This window comes from Carcharhinus amblyrhynchos, chromosome 24 (assembly GCF_965287045.1).
Source record: "Carcharhinus amblyrhynchos chromosome 24, sCarAmb.v2.hapA, whole genome shotgun sequence".
Classification (NCBI taxonomy): domain Eukaryota; kingdom Metazoa; phylum Chordata; class Chondrichthyes; order Carcharhiniformes; family Carcharhinidae; genus Carcharhinus; species Carcharhinus amblyrhynchos.
The window spans coordinates 14819873-14844551 of record NC_137347.1 but is presented as its reverse complement, the minus strand read 5'-3'; the positions used below and the strand labels follow the sequence as shown (position 1 = coordinate 14844551).

The 24679-nt window shown below is 44.0% G+C and overlaps 1 protein-coding gene across 1 annotated transcript in view; it reads right to left on the bottom strand.

Moving 5' to 3' along the window:
* Positions 1-24679, bottom strand: part of csmd2 (CUB and Sushi multiple domains 2) — a 1720603-nt gene that overhangs the window by 594738 nt on the left and 1101186 nt on the right. Inside the window, exons 9-10 of the mRNA XM_080211135.1 lie at positions 9834-9958; positions 2531-2652 (exon numbers count right to left, since the gene is read on the bottom strand). Coding sequence (XP_080067261.1) covers positions 2531-2652; positions 9834-9958 — 247 coding nt within the window. The remainder of the gene's footprint in view (positions 1-2530; positions 2653-9833; positions 9959-24679) is intronic.

Genomic DNA, 24679 nt, shown 5'->3' with positions numbered 1-24679 from the left:
AACTGGTGAATTTTCCATGAAAATGCCTTGGCCAATCAGTGTCCATTTGCCAACTAATCACCATGCTCTTCTCGTACTGTATAAAGTTGCTGCTTTTCCAACTTTGGTATTCTTGTAATTGCCCTGATGAATACAAGATCATAGAATCCCTACAGTGAAGAAAGAGCCAGTCGGCCCATCAAGTCTGCACCGATTCTCCCAAAGAACATCTTTCCTCCCATCCCTGTTACCCTGTGCATTTATAATGACTAATCCACCTAACCTACACATTTTAGGGTACTCGGGGACAATTTAACATGGACAATCCAGCTAACCTTCACATCTCTGAAGAGTGGGAGGAAGCCAAAGCTCACAGAGGAAACTGACACAGACACAGGGAGAACGTACAAATTCCACAGACAGTCACCCAAGGCATCGAACCTGGGTTCCTGGCATGTGAGGCAGCACCAACCATTGTGCTAACCTGCTAGCCCTCAGCTTTGACGAAATATCTTTTTTCTGCAATATGCCAGTTCTGCACAACTAAACAACTACTTCTGTACGTGAACACATACTTTCCATAAGTACGTAACCCATGTCGACACTTTAGAGCATTATCGATGGAATATTGTGCTGTTTGACGTGCCATTCTTTGAATGCAACATTAAATCGAGACCCCATCTGCCCCTTCGGTGGAAGTAAAATACTCCACGACAGAGAAGTTTTCTCCAGTGTTCTGGCCAATATTTATCTCTGAAATCACATTATTAGCTGGTCATTAACAAGTTGGTTTTGGGAAACTGGGTAGTATGATAATTGGATGCTGTGCTCCTTACATCCAACAGCGACTACACTTTACAAGGCACATAATTGGCTGTAAAACACTTCAGAGTATCCTGAGGTCGTCAGAGGTGCTGTAAAAATGCAAGTCTTTCTTCTTAGCACTAATGGATTTTGCAAGCGGGTGGCACTGTGGAGAAATACATCGTTTTTGTATTTCTTTTTAGGGCAAAATTTACAGCCCTCTCCAATGCAGATTTTCCTGTGGGGGGAGGGGGAAGCAGCTTGCCATTGGCCGCAGGTGGGATATTCCGGTCTCTCTGAAGTCTACGGCATATTTGCATGGTTCATCCATCCTGCCACCACTGAACCCAAGGCAGGGGTCACCTTCAGTAGGACTCGAAGCTCCCATTGGGGGACGGGGATGGGGGTGGGGGGGAGGGGGGGCAGTGGGGGGAAGCACTGGAAAAATACCACCCTAAGAATAAAAACAATGTGGAATTGTTAGTTCTCCATTATCTGGGGTTGGTGATTCATTTCACTTTTGAAATGGCCACGAAGTGCTCGGAGCACATAATTCCTTCTGTCAGAAAAAGGCAGGTGATTCAACCAATCATAGAACAAGAACAGGCTCTTTGGATCTCCAAGTCTGCACTCGTCATACTTGCAGCATGGAAACAGGCCTTTCAGCCCAACTTGTCCATGCCACCCAGTTTTTACTATTAATCGCATGCATTTGGCTCGTTTCCGTCTAGACCTAGCTTACCCATGTAACTATCGAAACGCTTTTTAAGAGACAAAATTGTACCCGCCTCTACTACCACTTCTGGCAGCTCATCCCAGACATCTGTCACCTTCTGAGTGAAAAAATTGCCCCTCTGGATCCTTTTGTATCTCTCCCCTCTCACCTTAAACCTATGACCTCTAGTTTTAGACTCCCCTACCTTTGGGAAAAGATGTCAACTATCTACCTTATCTCTGCCCCTCATTACTCTAAAGATCTCTATAAGGTGAGCCCTAAGTCTTCTACGCTCCAAGGGGGGAAAAAGTCCCAGTGTACCCAACCTCTCCTTATAACTCAAACCATCAAGCCTCGGTAGCACCCTAGTAAGTCTTTTCTGCACTGTTTCTACATTAATAATATCCTTTCTATAATAGGGTGACCAGAACTATACACAATATTCCAAGTGTGGCCTTACCAATATCTTCTACAATTTCAACAAGATGTCCCAATTCCTGTAATCAGTGTTCTGACCAATGAAACTAAGCATGCCAAATGCCTTCTTCACCACTCCATCCATCTGTGACTCCAATTTCAAGGAGCTATGAACCTGTACCCCTTGATCTTTTTGTTCTATTACTCTCCCCAGTGCCCTACCATTAACTAAGTAAGTCTTGCCCTGGTTCGATCAACTAAAATACATCACCATGCATTTATCTAAATAAAACTCCATCTGCCATTTGTCAGCTCACTGGCCCTATTGATCATGATCCCTTTAATCCCAAGATGGACAATCTTCACTGTCCATCATGCCACCAATCTTAGTGTCATCTGCAAGCTTACTAACCATGCCTCCAAAATTCTCATCCAAATCATTAATACAAATGACAAATAACAGTGGACTCAGCACTGATCCCTGAGGCACATTGCTAATCACAGGCCTCCAGTTTGAAAAGCAGCCCTCTACAGCCATCCTCTGTCTTTTATCATGAAGACAATTTTGTATTGTCTGAGGCTGAGGGATAGGGGGGTAAAATGAAAGCAGCTTACCTTGTCAGGATCAGAGGCAGTAATCACCCACACACAGTGTGCGTCGCTATCATACTGGACTGGGAAATTGGGGGACGAAATAACACCGGTGGGACCATTCAGATGTGCACCACATACTCGAGCTGTAACAAAAGAGATTAAAACAGTTTAGAACAGTGGAACTGTGCTCAATTAGTATGAAGAATTATCTGATACTGTGGATGGGCGCAAGTCTTGATACAATTAGAGATATCATTAAAGTCAATTTATGGTAAATTTTATCTCAATTCCCCTCAATTGAAGGAGAATAAGTACACAGTATGTGTGTAACTAAAGCTGGTGGCAACTTTCAAAATAGATTTGATACATTTTGCAAAGGCATGGCAGTGCTGTCAACTTCAAAATAGAAGACGCTACACATCTCATTAAATCGTTGCCCTCACAGCAATTACTACTTGTGCTGTTTTGTTTTAAAACAAATAATCTGCAGGATCAAAACTCATTTCAAGGAATTAGATGGGAGATTGTTTTCTGGTTCAGCGAGGAAATTAGTACAATGACAACACGTGACCACTTCTTGTGAGAAAATCTGAGTGAAGGAACTTCAGTGAGACAATTTTACTTTGGAGAGTGAACAGAGGACAATTAAACTTATACCAAGATTTAGGTCCATGAGCTACGTGCAGGGATTAAAAAAGCTCGGATAGCAACATAGAAGGTTGGAGCAGGGGGAGTCCATTCGGCCCTTCAAGCCTGCTACGCCGTTCATCGCGATCATGGCTGATCGTCCAACTCAACAGCCGAATCCTGCTTTCTCCCTGTAACCTTTGATCCTGTTCATCCCATGGTTTACCCTGGGGCATGACAGAGACATACTCAGAGTTTATCAGTTCTAGGGGTTTTAGAAAAATGAACCCCTAACCACCATAATATCTGCAAATTCAAAAACGGGAAAATCAACAATTTAGTTTCACGCAGGGATTAGGACCTGTGCAGAACAGGATGCCCAAAGAGCCCATGCATATGAATTCAAGATAGAACTGGCCAACTAAGTTGCTTGGTGAAATAAACATGTATATATCACAGAAAATATAGACTGATTCTGCAACGCTTTGAAGGAGGAACATCAACCAAATTCACTGACATTCAGTCTGTGAATTCCTACCCACGAGAACAAGTGACAGGAAAATCACATCCTATTCACTATCACCTGCAGTGCACTCCCCATGTTTAATTGTTGCAGATATAACTGCAGAATCAGTACTTTTTCTGTTTGACCAAGTGGACTCCAATGGTTTTTTTTTCCTCTAGTCTTGTTCCCCTAACAGTGAATTGCAAAATAACAAAATGGCTGAACACAAACTGTTATGATTGAATTCTTCCAGTCATACTACACAAACGATGCAAGTTTTCAAGTTCATCCAAGGGTCCATTCATTTCCTATGCCACTCATCAGCTCCATAAACTGGAAGACAGGGGCTCGAATTCTGTCAAAGTGTGGCTTTGTCACCAGTGGTGCTGAAAAGGACAGCAATCGGGGCAGCATCTGTATTCTCCTCTCACTGACAAATGATTTGCCCATTTTCATTTCTCCATTTCAACCTTTTAGCTGGTGAATTCTACAACATGTGGTGGGCGTTTCATCCCGGCAAGAATGAGGCCATCTGTGATTATCCCTTCAGGTACCCTATATGAGCTGAATCAGCTCCTACGGCATGAATAAAACTAATTTCTCTTAGTCTAATCACAGGTTTCAAGTATCGCTTCCAGAAAAAGGGAAACTTCTTTGCGGGGAGCGAGTGAAAATTAAAACAAGTTACTATTTCTTCTCTGAACCCTGCCAGTCGCTCTTGATCAAAGGAGCTTTGGGACAGGGAAATTGAACACTTGCCAACTTTGCTGATTTCCCTTCCTGAGGAACAGACAGATAACTGTATGTATTTCTGCTGTGCAAATTTCAAAATGTTGAATGGGAGCAAACAAAGCAGCAATTGTAATATTGCCCTCCTTGAAAATGAATCAAGGATTACTGACTCGAACAGAGCCAGATATAATATTAATTAAGCCAAAATGTGGAAATGCAATATTTTTATTCAAGTGATTTTCACATTAATAATGCAACTGCAATCAACGTCATGCACCAATTGCAATAATTTAAGTTCAAGCTATTTTGAAGATTGGATTTAAGATGATATCCCGGCATGGAATTTGGAAAGAAACTCGGGGACAGCTCCAGTTCACAGGCACCACTTAGTTCCGATCTGTTATCATTCATTCTCTTCCCCAAACACAACCCTTCCCTGTATCACAGATTTGTCATGAACGTCTATTGCATTTTTCCCAGGATGGGCAAGATGGGAAGCACCTCCAGGAAGATCATCGATACAATCATTTACGTTCATTAGGTTAGCATTCATTTTGAGAGGTCCAGACCACAAGAGCAGGGATGGAGTTCTGAGGCTGTAGGAGGCTCTGGTCAGACCCCATTTGGATATTGTGAGCCGTTTTGGGCCCCATACGTAAGGAAAGCTGTGCTGACCTCAGAAAGGATCCAGGGGAGGTTCTCAAGAATGATCTCTGGAATGAAGAGCTTGTTGTATAAGGAACAGTTGAGGACTTTGGATCTGTACTCATTTGAGGTTAGAAGGATAAGGAGGATCTACTGAAACTTACAGGATACTGCGAGGCCTGGATAGAATGGGTGTGGAGAGATGTTTCCACTAATAGGAAAAACTAGAACCAGAGGGCAGGCTAAAGGGACAATCCTTTAAAACAGAGATGAGGAGGAATTTCTTCAGCCAGAGACTGGTGAATTTGTGGAACCCTTTGCCACAGAAAGCTGTGAAAGCCAAGTCATTCAGTGTATTTAACACAGACTTAGATAGGTTCTTGATTGATAAGGGGATCAGGGGTTATGGGGTAAAGGCAGGGGAATGGAGATGAAAAAAAAAAATCAGCCATGATTGAATGGCAGAGCAGGCGAGATGGGCCAAGTGGCCTAATTCTGCTCCGATGTCTTATGGTCTTATAGGTGGGAAAACAACAATCCTTTCACTCAGATGGCACAGTGGAAATGGGTCCCGATTAACTAAAACAAAACCTCCAAAGGAATTTATTTTAAAGATTGGAATTTCGTCTCAGGCACTGAGAACCAGGCACTCCCAGGCCAGGCACATCTGGCAAGCTGAAATTCGAAAGCGCACCGCAATAACAGCTCCTGCATATTAAAGGGAACTTGCCCGTCTTGTGCCATAAGATAGCAGCTCAACTGAACTGGCTTTAATCTATAAGACTTTTACTGTCAACATTGAGAGAAATCTTATTGACTTATCATTTTGGTCCTTGCCTCAAACCAATGACCCTGAAGTGTGAGGGGAATTCTCCAAACCACTAAGCAAGCAAATCTGCAGTCAATGTTAAATTTGAACTTTGAATCTCCAAGTCAGAAGCATCATGCTCCAGAGTTCATGTATTGCAAGCTATAAAGCAGAGAAGCGTATGTCAGAAAACATGACATATATATTGCTTTAGATTTAGCTAAATAAAATGGTCATTATTTTCTATTTGCACTATGGACATCTGATATTTTAAGCTTATTGCGTTACCATTAATTAATGGTCATTTCCATGTAGGAAATGAGAGGTTTCTTTATAATTATTATTATCTTTCAGAGACACATTAAATATTGAAAACCCAGCTGTGGGATTAATTTAACTTTATGGTTTTTTTCTATATCAGTAAGACTTCTCTGAACCTCTTTGCTCTAGGGTGAAGACTCTTCCTCGTTAACAGTATAAGAATGACTCTCCATCCGCAGTCAGAGCAGAGAAAAGTGTTTTCTTTTGGGTGACCAGTATATGTAGACAGATACAAAGCTAAATCTAGGAACAAAAACACAGGGTGGGATTTTCTGGCCCTTCACCAAAGGTGACCCCCCCCACCCTTCATTGGCAGGACAAAGCAGCCACGCAAAACACCATAGACATCGGTGGGAACTGGTTCTATCGGCAGCTAAGGGCAAGTTGCCTCTGCTGCCAGAAAATGCATCATGAAGGCACCAGAAAATCCCTCCCTTGGTGATTCCTTTTTGTGACACCATTGAGAAAAAAACACATTGGGTGGGATTTTCCAGCCACGCTTGCCTCAAGACCTGAAAATCCCACCTGAGGTCAACAGACATTTGCATGGTCCTTCCGAGGAAAGGCTGAGGGACTTGAGGCTGTTTTCAGTAGAGAGAAGGAGATTAAGAGGTGACTTACTGGAGGCATGTAAGATGATCAGAGGATTAGTTTTTCCTCTGATGGAGATGGCTAGCACAAGGGAACACAGCTTTAAATTGAGGGGTGATAGATATAGGACAGATGTCAATGGTAGGTTCTTTACTCAGAGAGTAGTAAGAGTGTGGAATGCCCTGCCTGTAACAGTGTTGGACTCACCAACATTAAGTGCATTTAAATGATCATTGGATAAACAAATGGATGATATTGGAATAGTGTAAGTTAGATGGGCTTTAGATTGGTTTCACAGGTCGGCGCAACATCGAGGACCAAAGGGCCTGTACTGTGCTGTAATGTTCTCTGTTCTATTCCACCTGCTATGATTCCCATGGCAGGTAATATGGGAAAATTCCACCCATTGGATGCCTGACCAAACGTGTTCAACAGGCTTTAGCATTCGACTGGAATAGCCTGTAATATCATTAAATCTTTTTAAAAAATGTACAAGAGTGTGCAATTCATTAGCTCATTGACCAACATGTATGAACGCACAGAGTACAATCCCTAAAATCCAGAAGGCGGAAATTTGGTCCATTGAGTCTGCTCTGAATCTTCGACAGAGCATCTTGCCCAGGCCCTATCCCGCAACCTCACTAATCCCCCAAATCTACACTAAGGGGCAATTTAGCATGGCCAATCAACCTGACCAGCACATCTTTGGAGTGTGGGAGGAAACTGGAGGAAACTTAGCCAGACACGGGCAGAATGTACAAACGCCACACAGAGAGTCAACCCAAGGCCGGAATTGAACCTGGGTTACTGGCTCTGTGAGGCAGCAGTCTAACCATGTCACCTTTGTAAATTGTGCCTGGAGTCTCCAGATGAACCTGACCATCATTATATTTATTGCTTGAAAATAGTCTGCTTTGATACTGATTGGGATAAAGTTCAAATGATCTTCAGAAGCTGGATTTCTCTAAATTTAAGTCTATCAGCGTATTTCTGAAATTTTTGTGAGACATTGGAGTGTCTCTGCACAATGAATATGCAAGAAAATTTATCCTGAATGCTAACAGCTAGGGACAAGAGGGCAAACAACTCATTCATTCAATTCCAGTGGGTGCACAATGATAGCGGGAAATTAATTATTTGCAGGTCTGTTTTCTAACAATTGGCTGAAGATGAAAATCAATGAGTGTCAGCCTTTATGCAGTGGAAGGGCTCTCATATGCAAGTCACAAGTTTTGGGTTCAATCCCCACTCAGAGACTTGAGCACATAATCCTGTCTGATACTTCAGTGTGGCACTGTGAGAGGTTGCAACTTTCAGGTCTCATTAAACTGAGGCCCTGTCTGCTCTCTCAGGTAGGCACAGAAGTACCATTAGCACAGCTTAAAGAAGAAGCTGGAAGTTTTCACAGTGCCACGACCAACTTTCACCTATCAACCCACATCATTAAAACGTCTGCTCATTAATTCCAGTGCTGTTTGTGGCACCTTGCACTACACAAATTATCCACTGTTATTAAAGTTTTTTCTTTAAGTTTTAAAGTTTTTTATTTATTAGTCACAACTAAGGCTTACATTAACACTGCAATGAAGTTAGTCTAAAATTCACCGAATCGCCACACTTAGGGTCAGTGCACCAACCAGCACAAAGAGTCACAGATGTTTACAGGCCCTTCGGCCCAACTTGTCCATCCACCCTTTTTTTTAAACTCCTAAGCTAGTCCCAATTGCCCGCATTTGGCCCATATCCCTCTGCACCCATCTTACCATGTAACTGTCTAAATGTGTTTTAAATAACAAAATTGTACCTGCCTCTACTACTACCTCTGGCAGCTTATTCCAGACACTCACTACTCTGTTGTGAAAAAATTGCTCCTCTAGACCCTTTTGCATCTCTCCCCTCTCATCTTAAACCCATGCCCTCTAGTTTTAGACTCCCCTACGTTTGGGAAAAGATATTGACTATCTAGCTGATCATTGTCCTTCATTATTTTGTACACATCTTTCAAACTCAGAGAGGAAACCGGAGTATCCGGAGGAAACCCATGCAGACACATGGAGAATGTGCAAACTCCACACAGACAGTGACCCAAGCCAGGAATCAAACCTGAGTCACTGGCATTGTGAGACAGCAGTGCTAACCACTGTGCCACCGTGCTGCCCCTTATAGCATATTATGTTATACCTTATATCACAGCAGTGTCTACACTTCAAAAATACTTTGTGTTATGAAGCATGTTGAGGCACCCTGAGATCACAAAATGCACTCTATAAATGTACGTTCTATCCATCTAGAGAAGCTTAGGAGAAGTTCACCTCTTAATCATCTCAACTAACAATGAGAGGAGGACATTCAAGTTAGAGGAGAGCGAATAAAAATAAATATTTGCTGTAGAAATGTGGCACAGATTCATCTATCCCCTGCATTATATATACACCACAGCCAATCATTAATTTTGCATTCTGCCAGAAGACAAGAAGTGAATACAGATACAACTTTGTCCCTCTTACTTCAATGTCACTTAATTCAAATTAGCTGCTAATTCCCATTTTGGAGCACTCCAGTTCCACTTTGATGTATAATTCAAATCATTGGATAATTCATTGCTTTCTAAGAGGGACAACATCCATGTGTTGCTGAAAATACAATGCCTAAACAACACTGTGGAGATTTAATCAACCTATTAGCATGCATTACAGTTGACTTTACAGGGATAAAATAAAACAATTTTTTGTTTGAATTGGAAGATTGTTGTACAATTGTCAGAAGTGGGGTAATAAATTTCAAAACAATATTGACTGTCACAGCATTTAATTACAGCTAGGAGTAGCTGTTCAGACAATATGCTTCCTCAACTTTACAATTTTTTGCCAACTTTTGAAGTAAAATTCCTTCCGTGGTTCTTCTATTATGGCCACCCATCTACTCAAAATGATTAATTTTCCACTCAATCCCCATTCCTTCAATCATGTGTTGACGTGAAGGACACATCAAGTCACAGAAATGAAGGGATAAGGAAGAATAATGGTGCTGAACGACTGTGTGAAGGTGAAAGCTAGTCATCTGTTGCAGCATAGTAACTGTCAGTAATTCCTCACCTCGGCAGAATGGTCTGTGATCACTCCAAGCTGCAAACAAGTCAGCCAATTTCATACAGGTGATGCTTTTCGACCCTTGCAACTCATAGCCATCATCACAGGAGAACTGCACACTGGACCCCAGTCTGAAAGGAGAGAAAGAAACTGTCAACTCTTTGGAACACAAGGCATGAAAACATTGATGTGCATTTTCACCTGATGTAGCACTGCCAACTGCTAGAAGGATTCAATCATTTATAACTTGCAACTTAAAGATAGGCTTCTTTTAGCCTTTTTTTCTCACTGATGTGTTCTCTTGTTAAATGACAGATGGTAAAACTGAGGCATGAACCCTTTGCACCAAGAGACAACATTTCAGTCATGAGAGGTTTGTATCATTCCTCTACCCTGCCCCAACTGTGTAACTCAAACCCTTGTCACGAGACAAAAACTGTAAATCGTGAGTGATTTATTGCTGTTTAATTGAAGTGGGACTTATGTCTCCTTTGGTACGAGCATTGGGCTGTCAAAACCCATTTGCACTTGCAGAGGTCTCTCTCAGCCTGCCATTAGCCTGGGTTGGGTGAGCCATCGGTCACCTACACAGCTTCAAAATCTAAGGATGAAGATCAACAATGTTTAGCTTAACCCACAAAAAGCAATCCCAGCCTGTCTCACAGACAGAAACTGGAGTCTGGTATGTTTCTGAATGTTGACATCTTTTTTAAATTAGCAAAGTTGTATTAGATTTCAACAACTAAATTTGTAACTCATCAGAACTTTAGGGGAACCTGTTACGTTTGCTCCTATGGACTAATGGTGCATTAAGAATCATGAGGTAGTCTTGGTTGGAACAGTGAGAGCTCTTTGAGGTGTGCACTGGTTCAGTCAGATGCAAGGCTGACCAACAGGGTGCTCCACTGGAAGAAGCTAATTGCCCAGGAGTCACGAGGCCCACATTTTTAAAGGGCCAGTCCACAGCCCAAACTTCAACACACAATATATGTACGCATATAGCACAGAACCAATCCTTTCATTGTCTCTGCCTAGATTTTGTGGCTGGAAATTATCCTGAGTCTTGGTGTGTGGAATCTTGTTCAGCATAATCAATTGTTCCTCACCTGAGGAAATGGACCAAGGCAGGTGCAGAATTGGATGGTTGGGGGATGTCCATCTTGCTGCACCTCCATCCTAAAGAGGAGAATCCAGCTCCTTGATTTCAGAATCAGCTCTTCCTAAGTGCTAAAGCTCTTTTGATATCACCTGCCTTCGAAAAGTCAAACTTTGTTCTACTGTCTGAAACTTCAATATACATATGAGTGGAAAATTCCACCAATCAATTTTCCAGCGATCAATACTGTTCCATCTCTGGCAATAGCTCCAAACAAGGTCAGTTTCTATTCAGTTGGTAGCTTCCATTTCTGGTCAATGAGAAACCAATTTGTGGGCTTTCTGAGGGGGAGGTTCTGGCAAACCTTATTCCCCCTCACCCCCATTTGGATGGGTGTTTAAATTCTTTTTCTTTATTTATTCATGGGACATGGGTGTTTCTGGATGGCGAGTATTTATTGTCCATCCCTCCTTGCCCTTGAGAAGGTGGTGGTGAGCCGCCTTCTTGAAACGCTGCAGTCCGTATGCTGTGGGTTGATCCACAATGCCTGTCGCAACTGAGTGGACAACATGTCGGCTAGGTCAGCTAAGATGGCAGATTTCCTTCCCTAAAGGACATTAGTGAGCCGGATGAATTTTTCTGACAATCAACAATGGCTTCATTCCAGATTATTATTTATTGAATTCCAATTCCACCATCCACCGTGGCAGGATTTGAAGCTGGGACCCCAGATCATTAATTGAATTTCTGGGTTAATAGTCTAGCGATAATACCACTAAGGCCACTGCTCTTTGTCTGACGACAAGGCCATTTAGCAGCTGCTACAGTTAGCCGAGTTCTTCTGCTCAGTCTCCTCCACAATGGTACTCTATTGTTTACAGGTAACAAGCCGCTGGCACTTCTCCAACATTGCTCAGCTGTACATTCAATGCCACAACATTGTCAGGCAGATTCCAATCGATTCCTTGTTACCTTTGCACATTTTATTTGGTTCCAAAGCCTTAGCTATCAGATTCAGGTCCCTGCAGTGTTTTATCGTGCTAACTCCCCAGTGTGTCAGTTTTCGGGAGATTGCAACTGAAATTGCTTCTCTTGGAAAGGAGCATTTGTAGTTCAGCAAAGGCTCACTTGTCACTTTAGCTCGTGCTGAGTTCAGTCTGGATTCAAACAGGGATGAAAGGCCGGTCTGGTAACTTGCTTCACCTTTCCAATTTGAGAATCACATCCTATTATTTGCACATTAATCTCTGGACTGCTCCCTCTGTGCTCCTTCAGGGTGTCCATTTTAAGAATCCTTTCACTGGGATTAACACCAGCAGGCTAATTATGGGTGTGTGACAGGATTTCATCTCCACCAAGATAACTACAATAGCTATTGGGGAATGTTGAAAGAGCTGATGCTGTTTGAAGGTAAAATACTGTGATTTGTTGGAAGTCTGAAATAAAAATGGAAAACGGTAGAAATACTCAGCAGGTCAGGCAGCATCTGGGGCGAGGCAGACAGTTACAAGTTTCAAGTCCATGACCTTTCACCAGACTGGAAAAAGCTACAGATGCAAAATGTTTTAAGCAAGTAGTGAGGCCGGGAAAATGGCAAGAAATATTTTCAATCAGCTCACAATGAAAATGCACCATTGTACCTTCCTACATTTTTATTTTTATTTGTGTCATAAGTAGGCTTCTCGTAACACTGCATTGAAGTTACTGTGAATCCATGGAATCCCTCCAGTGCAGGAGGAGGCTATCTGGCCCATCGAGTCTGCACTGACCACAATCCCACCCAGGCCCTATTCCCATATCCCCACTTACTTACACTGCTCACCCCCTGACACAAAGGGGCAATTTTAACATAGCCAATCAACTTAATCTGCACATCTTTTGAGTATGGGAGAAAACTGGAGCACTCGGAAGAAACCCACGCAGACGTGGGGAAAATGTACAAACTCCACACAGACAATGACCTGAGGCTTACATTGAACCAGGACCCTGGCACAGTGAGGCAGCAGTGCTAACCACATGCCATTGTGCCACTCAAAATCCCCGAGTCGCCATACTCCAGCGCCTGCTCGGTTCACTGAGGGAGAATTTAGCATGGCTCATGATCGAGACAGAAGAAGAAGAACAGCTTGTAGCGAATCACACCTGACTTTCACCTTTCTTTGCAAAAAAAAACTAAAACAGACTTCGCAGTGTTGCAGTCAGTTGTCTAAGCAAGATTTTTACTCAGTTCAATTACCAAATAATTAACACATTTTTTATTGTCTGTCAAGAAATACATCGTTTCTTGACAAGGACTTCAAAGACAGTCTCCATTTCAACATTTTCAGAGGGAACATTGTAGGTTAGTTAAGTATTGCAGTCTTACTGCTGACTGCTTGTCCACCTGTCATAACTCAGGGGTCAGCTGTAAAGAAACGGTGCTTTATTGCACAGAGCAAAAGTAAAATAAAACCACAAGCCTGTGGTGAACACAGACAAGTCCCAAGTTGGATGTTATAATAAAGGACCCACTCAGGGACCTGATTTATAAAGGGCTCAGGATATGAGTTCCACCTGGTAAAGTAATTACCAATCATTCAAGAACATGCATTCTACAAGATCTACTGGGAGGTCAATTTGGGATTTCCCATTTAACTCCTGGGGGGTCATCACACTGCCCATCCATTTCTGTCGCTGTGCTTCATTAGCTTGTGGATGATGGTAAATCCTAAGACACTTTTTTGTAATTTTGGATGTGCGTTAGGGAAGGGTGTCCCTTTGAATGGAATCAATAAGGTTAGGAGGAAAGCAAGCCTTCAAAGCAATACTTTAAAGAGTGTGAGGAAAAAAACACTTCTGTGGGTAGAGCTGTGTATAGGCACGTGAACGCATGATTTTGGTCTGCCAACTGTATGTAACAATGCACAGCTGACAACAGTGTAACTATGGCTTTTGATTGCACATCATGAAGCAGAACCTGTTTCACCCACAGAGCAATACTGTTAGAAAAACCCTTTAGAAAGGATTTAACTCCAGAAGGAATGCTATTGTAAATAGCCTTGATGGCAGCCTCTGAGTGAGAAGATTACAGGTTCAAATCTCACCACACGATCCAGCGTACAAACGAGCACTGGAGAAGTGCCACCCTTCAATTTTGACTTGCAATCAAGACTCCATCTACCCTTTCAGTTAAATGTCAAAGATCCCACTGTACTATCTGACCAAGTGCAGGAGAGTTTTCCCAGTATCCTCGAACACCAAAAACACATTAGGTGAAATTCTCTCATTTTTGCAGCAAGTGGTGGCAGAGGCGAGAAAGCCGGTCTGCAGCTCGTTGGCTACGCAGCCAACTTTTCTCAATAGGTTACCCAGAACTTGGTACCAAAAAATATCTGCGGATGTGGCCACGTTACATCACTAGCAGAGTGGGGGGAAAATCTGAAAATGGGATTTTGGTAGCCAGATTCTCATTTTCCAGCATTCGGTAAAAGCAGACGGAAATTTCCTCCCCCCGTTATCTGGTCATTTACCTCTATTAGTTTGGGTGATCTAGCATAGAAATCATAGAACCCTACAGTGCAGAAAGAGGCCCGTCAAGTCTGCACCGAACACAATCCCACCCAGGCCCTACCCCCATATTCCTACATATTATACCCACTAATCCCTCTAACCTACGCATCCCTGGACACACTAAGGGGCAATTTCTTAGCATGGCCAATCAACCTAACCCACACATCTTTGGACTGTGGGAGGAAACTGGAGTATCCGGAGGAAACCCACGCAGACACGAGGAGAATGTGCAAACTCCATACAGACAGTGACCTGAGCCGGGAATCAAACCCAGGACCCTGGAGCTGTGAAGCAGCAGTGCTAACCACTGTGCTACTGTGCCGCCCCAATGTGAAAGCAGTGCCCTAGCAGTGTGAAAATTCTTTGCCTGTAGTAGAATAGTGACATAAGTATTTAATTGACAGTGAAACTGGTTTGGGACTTCAATCCTCAAGAAAAGTGTTATTTCATTTTGTTGCTCCCAGCCTGGACTTTGTTGGGATCTCTTATGAAGGTATTTGAGAGCAGATTCATGTTTCATGTAGCTTCACTTCATCTGGTTATTCATCTATAAGCCTTGTGAAATAGTAAAAAGTCTCACAACACCAGGTTCAAGTCCAACAGATTTATTTGGAATACAAGCTTTCAAAGCAGTGCTTCTTCATCAGGTGAGTGGAGGGGTAGGTTTCATAAACACGACATATATAGACAAATACACAATTGGGAGATAATAATTGGAATGTGAGACTCACTCTGAAAGCTCATGATTCCAAATAAACCTGTTGGACTATAACCCAGTGTTCTTACTGTGCCCACCCCAATTCAACACTGGCATCTCCACGTCTTGTGAAATAGGCAGGGAATCTTTATCTGTGGAGTACATAAGGGCTGATCGCATTGAACGGGAACCTGAAAACCGGGTCATCTAAGAGGCATCTTAGTCATCTTAGTCATCTTACCCACTACCCTCTTCATTTCTAATTTTAATTCTGGAGAATACAACTTTGGGAAAAAGTGCCCCTATATAAAACAGAATATATAAAATGCAGCATGAGGAAATCTTGAAGAAAACTTGTGCTCTATACAATGGGCAGTACAATAGCACAGGACTGAACTTTCCCAATCCAATAGATGCATTCTCAGAGGTAGGATGGCTGGTTGTATGGTGGGGTATGGCACCGGGAGGCAGCTACCATGGCAGGAACTCTGGTGTTGCAGCTCCACCAACTGAGCCAGGGAAATTAAAATCAAAATAGTGCAGATGCTGGATTCTGAAACAAAAACGGAAAACACTGGAAAATCTCAGCAGGTCTGACAGCATGAAAAATAAAACACTGGAAGAATTTAAAATAAATTTAAAAATAAATTTGAAAAAAAATAGATACATAGATGGAAATGGGGTGGGGGGGGGGAGAGTTCATGCTCTAAAGTTGTTGAACTCAGTGTTAAATCTGAAAGGCTGTAAAGCATCTCATCAGAAGGTCAGATGTTGTTCCTTCAATTTGTATTGGGCTTCACTGCAACATTGCAAAAGGCCAAGGATGGACATACAGACAGGACAGCAGGTGTGTGGAAGTGGCAAGGGAAGGGAGCTCTGAGTCATGATTGCGGGCGGACCGAAGGTGTTCAGCAAAGTGGCCACCCAGTCTGCGTTTGGTCTCACTGATATAGAGTAGACCACATTGGGAGCAGCAGATGCATTTTTCGACGAGATTGAAGGAGGTGCATGTGAAGCACTGCTTCACCTGAAAGGAGCATTTAGGACCTGGGATGGTGAGCAGGGAGGAGGTAAAGGGGCAGATTTTGCATCTTCTGTGATTGCATGGGATGGTGCCGTGGGAAGGGGGTGAGAAGTTGGGTAAGATAGAGGAGTGGACCAGGGTATCGTAGAGGGAATGGTCCCTACAGAATGCTGACAGGGGTAGTGAGGGGAAGATGTATTTGGAGGTGGCATCATGCTGGAGTTGGTGGAAATAGTGGAGGCTAATCCTTGGATTGTGGAGGCTGGTGGAGTGATCAGAGTGGACAAGGGGGACCCTATTCTGCTTCTGGAGGGGACGGAAAGGGGTGAGGCATGGGAAATGGGTCAGACACGGTTGAGAGCCCCGTCAACCACAGTGAGTGGAAAATCACAATGAAGGAAAAAAAAGGCACATCAGTAGAGCCATTTTGGGAAGTGGCATCATTGCAACGAATGGAGGGACACAGGGATTGAATATCAAAGGTAAAGAGGAGACGGTTTGGGCCGGGAAACTAGAAATTGTTGATTTGATTTCTTTTAACCTCAAAAGTGCTCCCTTCCTGCCAGGGTGTCCCCACACCACATGGACCTCTGCATTTCAGGAAGGCAGTTCAGCACCACCTTCTCAAGGACAGTTAGATGTAATAAGTTAGGTAATAAATGTTGGCCCAGCTACTGACACCCAATCCCACAAATGATGCAAGGGCTGATTAGGGACAGTGAGCACGGCTTTCTGAGTGGAAATTCATGTCTCACAAATTTGTTTTTGAAGGGGTAACCAAGAAGGTAGATGAGGGCAGTGCAGTCGATGTTGTCTACATGGACTTTAACAAGGCCTTTGACAAGGTACCGCATGGTAGGTTGTTGCACAAGGTTAAATCTCATGGGATCCAGGATGAGGTTGCCAGTTGGATGCATGATTGGCTTGATGACAGAATAAAAAGTCTGACACCAGGTTTTAGTCCAACTGATTTATTTGATAGTAAACGCACAAGCTTGTGCGTTTACTATCAAATAAATTGGTTGGACTAAAACCTGGTGTTGTCAGACTTTGTACTGTGTTTACCCCAGTCCAACGCCGGCACATCCACTTGATGACAGAAGCCAGAGGGTGGTTGTCGAAGGTTGTTTTTCAAGCTGGAAACCTGTGACCAGTGGTGTGCCTCAAGGATCGGTGCAAGTCCACTGTTATTATCATTTATATTAATGATTTGGATGAGAATATAGGAGGCGCAGTTAGTAAGTTTGCAGATGACACCAAGATTGGTGGCATAGTGGACAGTGAAGAAAGTTTTCTCCAATTGCAATGGGATCTTGATCAATTGGGCCAGTGGGCTGACGAATGGCAGATGGAGTTTAATTTAGATAACTGCGTGCTTGTTTGGTTTCATTGGTCAGAACATTGAATACAGGAGTTGGGACGTCTTGTTGATGTTGCAAAAGGTATAAGTAAGGTCACACTTGGAATACTGTGCCCAGCTCTGGTCACCCTATTGTAGAAAATATATTAATAAACTAGAAAGGTGCAGAAGAAATTTACTAGAATGGAGTTGTCTGCTGGAGCAGACGAGTGAAGGAGCAGAGAGAGAGCTAAGATTTTACCTGTTAAAAACCTGTTTAAAATAAGTTTAAAGCACTTTGTTCTTTGTAGAACTGTTTAAAGCATTTATTTTATTGTATTTACTGCTTTAAAAATTCTGAGGGAGTGTTTAGAAGGAGTTGTGGACCAGCCTGCTTTAATTTAATTAATTATCAGGTGGCCACACGGTGAAGCCTTCCATTGTTTGCTGGAGCAGACGAGTGAACGAGCAGAGAGAGAGCTAAGATTTTACCTGTTAAAAACCTGTTTAAAATAAGTTTAAAGCACTTTGTTCTTTGTAGAACTGTTTAAAGCATTTATTTTATTGTATTTACTGCTTTAAAAATTCTGAGGGAGTGTTTAGAAGGAGTTGTGGACCAGCCTGCTTTAAATCAGCGCCAGGTTTAAAAGGAGGCCTGGTGTAGACAGCGGGCAGTGGAGTGAGAGGGAAGCAGAGTGAGTTAATAGGGCTTAATATCAAAAAGGGCTTGAAGGAAAAAAGGCCAGGTGAGTTTGTTTGAAAAAACAAGGGAAAAAATTTTTCTCAAACCCACTACAGTGAATAATGGAGGGGCATGTGATGTGTGGTTTCTGTATGATGTGGGAGCTGGTGGACTCCAGGGTCCTCCCCAGTGACCATGTCTGTAGTAAGTGCAGGTTGCTGGAGGAGCTCCAGCTCAAGGTGGATGAGCTGGCCTCTGAGCTACAGACACTGAGGCTCATCAGGGGGAGAGAGGGTGCCATTGTCAATGGGGTGCAAGAGGCATCCACCCCCCCTAGACTGGCTAACTCTAAGGGTCAGGGACAAGAGGGGGCTGCTGGGAAGAGGAAGGGGGGTGAGGAGCGGAGGCCTCAGCCTCTTAATCTGCAAAACAGGTTTGAGGTTCTTGCTGCCAGTCTGGAAGAGGACGAGGCAGGTGAGGTTGGTGAGCAAACTGCACACGGTACAGTGATGCAGCAGGACATAGGCAAAGAGAAGGGGAAAAGGAACGTAGTAGTAATTGGGGATAGTGGGGTGAAGGGTATTGACACTGTCCTTTGTCACAATGACAGAGTGCACAGAAGGGTGTGTTGTCTGCCTGGTGCTCGGGTACAGGATGTCGCAGCTGGGCTGCAGAGGAACCTGGAGTGGGAGGGTGAGAATCCGGTCGTTGTGGTACACGTGGGTGCCAACGACGTAGGCAAAGTGCGGACTGAGGATCTGGGGAGGGAGTATGAGAAGCTGGGAATGGAATTAAAAAGTAGAACCGACAAGGTGGTCATCTCTGGGCTACTGCCTGAACAGTGTGCAGACGGGCGTAGGGTTGACAGGATTAAGGAAGTGAATGGGTGGCTCAGAGATTGGTGTGGGAGGAATGGGTTTGAATTTATGGGGCATTGGCACCAGTATTGGGGTAGGTGGGACCTGTTCGGGCGGGATGGGGTGGGTCTGAACCGTGCTGGGACCAGAGTGCTGGCGAATCGAGTAAAGAGGACTGTAGACAGGGCTTTAAACTAATTAGGGGGGGGGGAGGGTGCGAGGGTGGGTGACCTTACGAGGTCTAAAGTTAAGGAGAGTGTACAGGTAAGGGAAGAGGCCGAGGATGTCCCAATAATAGAGGGAGTAGTGGGCGTGAGTATGGTTGGTGGCGTTACGGCAAATAGGGTCCAGGTGAAGGCTGGGATGAAAGCGCTTGATCTGAATGCACGAAGCATTCGGAATAAAGTGGATGAGCTGGTGGCGCAGATCAACACAAATGGATATGATCTGGTGGCCATTACAGAGACGTGGCTGCAAGGTGACAGGGACTGGGAGCTGAATGTCCAAGGGTATCAAGTGTTTAGGAAGGATAGGCAGGAGGAAAGGGGTGGGGGGGGGCGTAGCTCTGCTGATTAAGGAAAGCATCAAGGTGGTAGCAAGGGATGATATTGGAGCCAAGGAGCAGAACGTGGAATCGTTGTGGGTGGAGATTAGGAACAGCAAAGGGAGGAAGACGCTGGTGGGTGTCGTCTATAGGCCCCCGAATAATGATCTGGAGGTGGGGCGGGCTGTTAACGCGCAAATAAGTGCGGCGTGCAGGAATGGGACGGCCGTAGTTATGGGGGATTTCAATCTGCGTATTGATTGGTCGACCCATGTTGGACACGGTGGGCTCGAGGAGGAGTTCTTGGAATGCTGCCGGGATAATTTCCTTGAACAGTGTGTGTTGGAGCCGACGAGGGAGCGAGCTATCTTGGATCTGGTGCTATGTAATGAGGCGGGTAGAATTAGGGACCTTGCGGTGAAGGATCCTCTTGGGGAGAGTGATCATTGTATGGTGGAGTTTCTGGTGCAGATGGAGGAGGAGAAAGTGGGTTCCCGGACACGCGTCCTTTGTTTGAATAGAGGGGAGTATGGTAGGATGAGAGAAGAATTGGCGAATGTGGACTGGGGGAGTGCGTTGGAGGGAGGGTCTGCTGAGGAGCAGTGGAGGATCTTTAAGGAGATCTTTCTTGGTGCTCAGCAGAAATTTATTCCGATGGTCAAAAAGGACTGTAGGAGGAGAGGTAATAAGCCGTGGATAACGAAGGAGGTGAAGGAAAGTGTTAAATTAAAAGCGGAGAAATTTAGAGTAGCTAAGAGTAGTGGGTGAGAGGAGGATTGGGAGAGGTTTAAATGTCAACAAAGATTGACAAAGAAGTTGATAAAGGAGGGTAGGAGAAACTATGAAGCTGGGCTAGCGCTTAATATAAAAAAGGAGAGCAAGAGTTTTTATAAATATATAAAAAGGAAGAGGCTGGCTAGGGTGAACGTTGGTCCTTTAGAGGATGAGAAAGGGGACCTAGTGGTAGGGGATGGGGATATGGCTAAGGTATTGAATAACTTTTTTGTTTCTGTCTTCACGGAGGAGGACGTGAATAATTTGCCGGGTGTTAGCGATGGAAAGGTGGTAGGACTGGAGGGTCTTAATGACATTACTGTTACTAGAGAGGCGGTGCTCGACAGACTGGAGGGGCTGATTGTGGACAAGTCCCCAGGACCGGATGGAATGCATCCGAGGGTTCTGAAAGAAATGGCGGAGGTGATAGTGGATGCATTGGTGGTTATTTTCCAGACGTCGCTGGATTCCGGGGAAGTGCCAGAAGATTGGAAAACGGCTAATGTTACGCCGTTGTTTAAGAAGGGTGCCAGGCAAAAGGCAGGGAATTATAGGCTGGTTAGTTTAACGTCTGTGGTAGGTAAAATGTTAGAATCTGTCATTAAGGAGGAAATTGCGAGGCACCTTGAAGGCAATTGTTTGATAGAGCAGATGCAGCACGGTTTCATTAAAGGGAAGTTGTGTCTGACAAATTTACTGGAGTTCTATGAGGATGTGTCTAGGGCGGTCGATAGAGGAGAGCTGGTGGATGTGGTCTTTCTGGATTTTCAGAAGGCGTTTGACAAAGTACCTCATAAGAGGTTATTGCAGAAGGTCAGGGGACTTGGAGTTAGGGGTAGGGTGTTAGCGTGGATAGAGGATTGGTTGTCAAATAGGAGGCAGAGAGTGGGGGTCAACGGGTGCTATTCGGATTGGCGGATGGTGACTAGTGGAGTGCCCCAGGGGTCGGTGCTGGGGCCTCAGCTTTTTACCATTTATATAGATGATCTGGAGGAGGGAACCGAGTGTAGGGTGTCGAAATTTGCGGATGACACCAAGATTGGGGGAACGGCAAATTGTGCGGAGGGTGTGGAGAGTCTGCAGAAGGATCTAGATAGGCTGGGCGAATGGGCCAGGAAATGGCAAATGGAATTTAATGTTGGCAAGTGTGAGGTGGTCCACTTTGGTAGGAAGAATGGTAGGAAGGACTATTACTTACGGGGCGAAAAACTGCAGCAGGCGACGGTGCAGAGGGACCTCGGGGTCCTTGTGCATGAGTCGCAAAAACCCAGCCTGCAGGTGCAGCAGGTGGTCAGGAAGGCGAATGGGATGCTGGCCTTCATAGCGAAGGGGATTGAATATAAAAGTAGGGAGGTCTTGCTGCAGCTGTATAGGGCATTGGTGAGGCCGCAGCTGGAGTACTGTGTGCAGTTTTGGGCGCCGCACCTGCGCAAAAATATTTTGGCCTTGGAGGGAGTGCAGAGGAGGTTTACTAGGCTGATACCGGAGTTGAGGGGGTTGAGCTATGAGGAGAGGCTGAATAAACTAGGCTTGTACTCGTTGGAGTTTAGAAGAATGAGGGGAGATCTCATTGAGACGTATAAGATGATGAATGGGATGGATAGGATAGAGGTGGAGAGACTCTTCCCGCTCAAAAAAGACAGTAGGACTAGGGGGCACAGCCTCAAGATAAAGGGGGGGCGGTTTAGAACGGAGTTGAGGAGGAACTTCTTCACTCAAAGGGTGGTGAATCTCTGGAATTCTCTACCCGTTGAAGTGGTGGAGGCTGCCTCGCTAAATATTTTCAAGAAGCGGGTTGATGGGTTTTTGATAAGAGAGGGGATTAAGGGTTATGGGGAGAGGGCCGGAAAGTGGAACTGAGCCACGACAGATCAGCCATGATCTTATTGAATGGCGGGGCAGGCTCGAAGGGCCAGATGGCCTACTCCTGCTCCTATTTCTTATGTTCTTATGTACCGGGATTTGATCATTTGAGTTATAAGGAGAGGGTGGATAGACTGGGACTCTTTTCTCTGGAGCGTAGAAGGCTGAAGGGTGATCTTATAGAGGTCTATAAAATAATGAGGGACATCGGTTGGCTAGATAATCAATATCTTTTCCCAAAGGTAGGGGAGTCTAAAATTAGGAGGCATTGGTTTAAGGTGAGAGGGGAGAGATACAAAAAGGTCCAGAAGAGTGGTGAATGCCTGGAACAAGCTGCCAGGGGTAGCAGTAGAGGGAGTACAATTTTGTCTTTTAAGTAGTATTTAGACAGTGACATGGGTAAGATGGATATAGAGAGATATGGGTCAAATGAGGACAATTGGGACTAGCTTAGGGGTTTAAAAAAAGGGTGGCATGGACAAGTTGGGGGAAAGGGCCTGTTTCCATGCTGTAAACCTCTATGACTTCAACAAAAACAAGTAACAGAACCCTCAAAAAGAATACATGTAATGAAGGTGTACAGCAGTCAGGAGAACCTGTCAAGTCCTTCATTAATGAGCTGTACAGAATGCCTGAAGGCTGTGATTTCAATGACCTGAGCTACTCAGGGATAGAACGACTGTAAGCGTGACAGGTAACTCACTCTCAGGCATATTTCAAGTGAAGAAAGATCTAATCCTTGAGCAAGTCATTCAGATTATCAAGCAATCTGAAACCATTTTGCAGTCCAGTTTCATGTTAAAGGAAGGATGCAGATTGTGGCACAAAGTAAACCCAAATGTCCAGTTCGCGAAACAATCCAGAAATAGAGGTAATCCAGGCCAGGGACAGCAAAACCCTAATCAACCGATACAGTGTCAGCGGTGTGGAGAAAAGCGCCCCCACAGGCATGATCGACATCCAGCAATTTCACACAAATACTTTCAACGTAACCAAAGAGAGTACTTTGAAAAGTATAAAGCCAAAACACCAGAAATGCACAGATGGTCGAGACAGCACAACAAGAGAACACACAGCCATACTTATTGAGTGATTTTCATTCTAGACTGCAGACATCTTGGTTAATGACAATCTCATCAATTTAATACTGGCTTGTGTGTCCAATTTTATGTTTCTGTTGGATGGAGAACCACAGCTGAGAAACCTCTGGCTTCACTCAGCAGATGCACTACTTAATGAGTTTAGATAAATCTGACTTCTGGTCATAGGCATGATTCTGAAACCGTTAAGGTTTGATAGCAAACAAATTTTCAATCTGATGTATGTCATCCATTAGCAGTCTTTTTCTCCCTTGAGCTGAAATGCTCGTGTAGCCCTGAGTCTCCTCAAAATAACAGAAAAAGTCAAACAAAGTACTGCCGTAAATTATAGAAAACTGCAGGTTCCTAAGAGCTTCACTAAGAAAGATTCTCCTGATTGGGACTTGAGCTCTGCATTGTCTTCTCAAGAGCAGATCTGGCCCACTTTCATTACTGGCGCCAGAAGCCATTCATTTGTCAGACTAGCCAAGCACATGGATGGTTACGATGACACCTCAGTCGGTGACAGTCAAGAGAGGAACCAGGAATGAGTGCAGCCCCAACCTTCAGCTCCAACACCAGGTGAAGAGATAGCCCTGATACCCCAGAGTACATGCTGTGGCTCACCTCCAGCATGACAGCACCGTCCATGATGCTGGAACTGAATAGCAATCATCCACCGATGACCTGCACACCACTCAGCCAAATGTGGAACAAGGGAAGTTGCTGTTTAAGATTCATTGCTCTATAGCTTCACAAAAAAATGGCATCTCATGTGTCGCTATTTGTTTAAGTGTATTGTGCAGTGTGAAGGTTCTTTACTTGGAGAGTAAAAATGGTATTTTACATTTTTTCTATATGTTTCCCCTCTCTCAATCCAATCTTCCTTTTCCTTCTTTATTTTCCTTTCTGTGTCTTATTTCACATTGAACTCACTTTTCAACTTCTTCAATCTTATAGTCTAGTTCATTTCAGAATGGTTAGTTAAGGAGGTGCAGCATTGCTGACCCCATTCATTCAGATCCCAGATGCCCTGTTGAGAGTGCTGCACTGTTTCCATTTCATACTTCCCCCAACTTGCAGGGCAAAATATCATCAACATCACATGGATACATACCAATGTAACTGACAGTCACTTGTGGTGGCTGGCCTTTTACAACAATTTTTGGGCCAATACAACATGTATCTTTGTTGTTTGTAGTTAATTTTCCCCTTCAAGTTCCTCTTTGAATGTCCCATTTCTACTTTAGAAAGCCAGGGCAATGCCCTGTTCCCATGTCTGCTAATAATACTTTGCTACTGGATAATAGAAAGTCTAAAACAATGATGGAGGCTGTTGTGGGGCTTT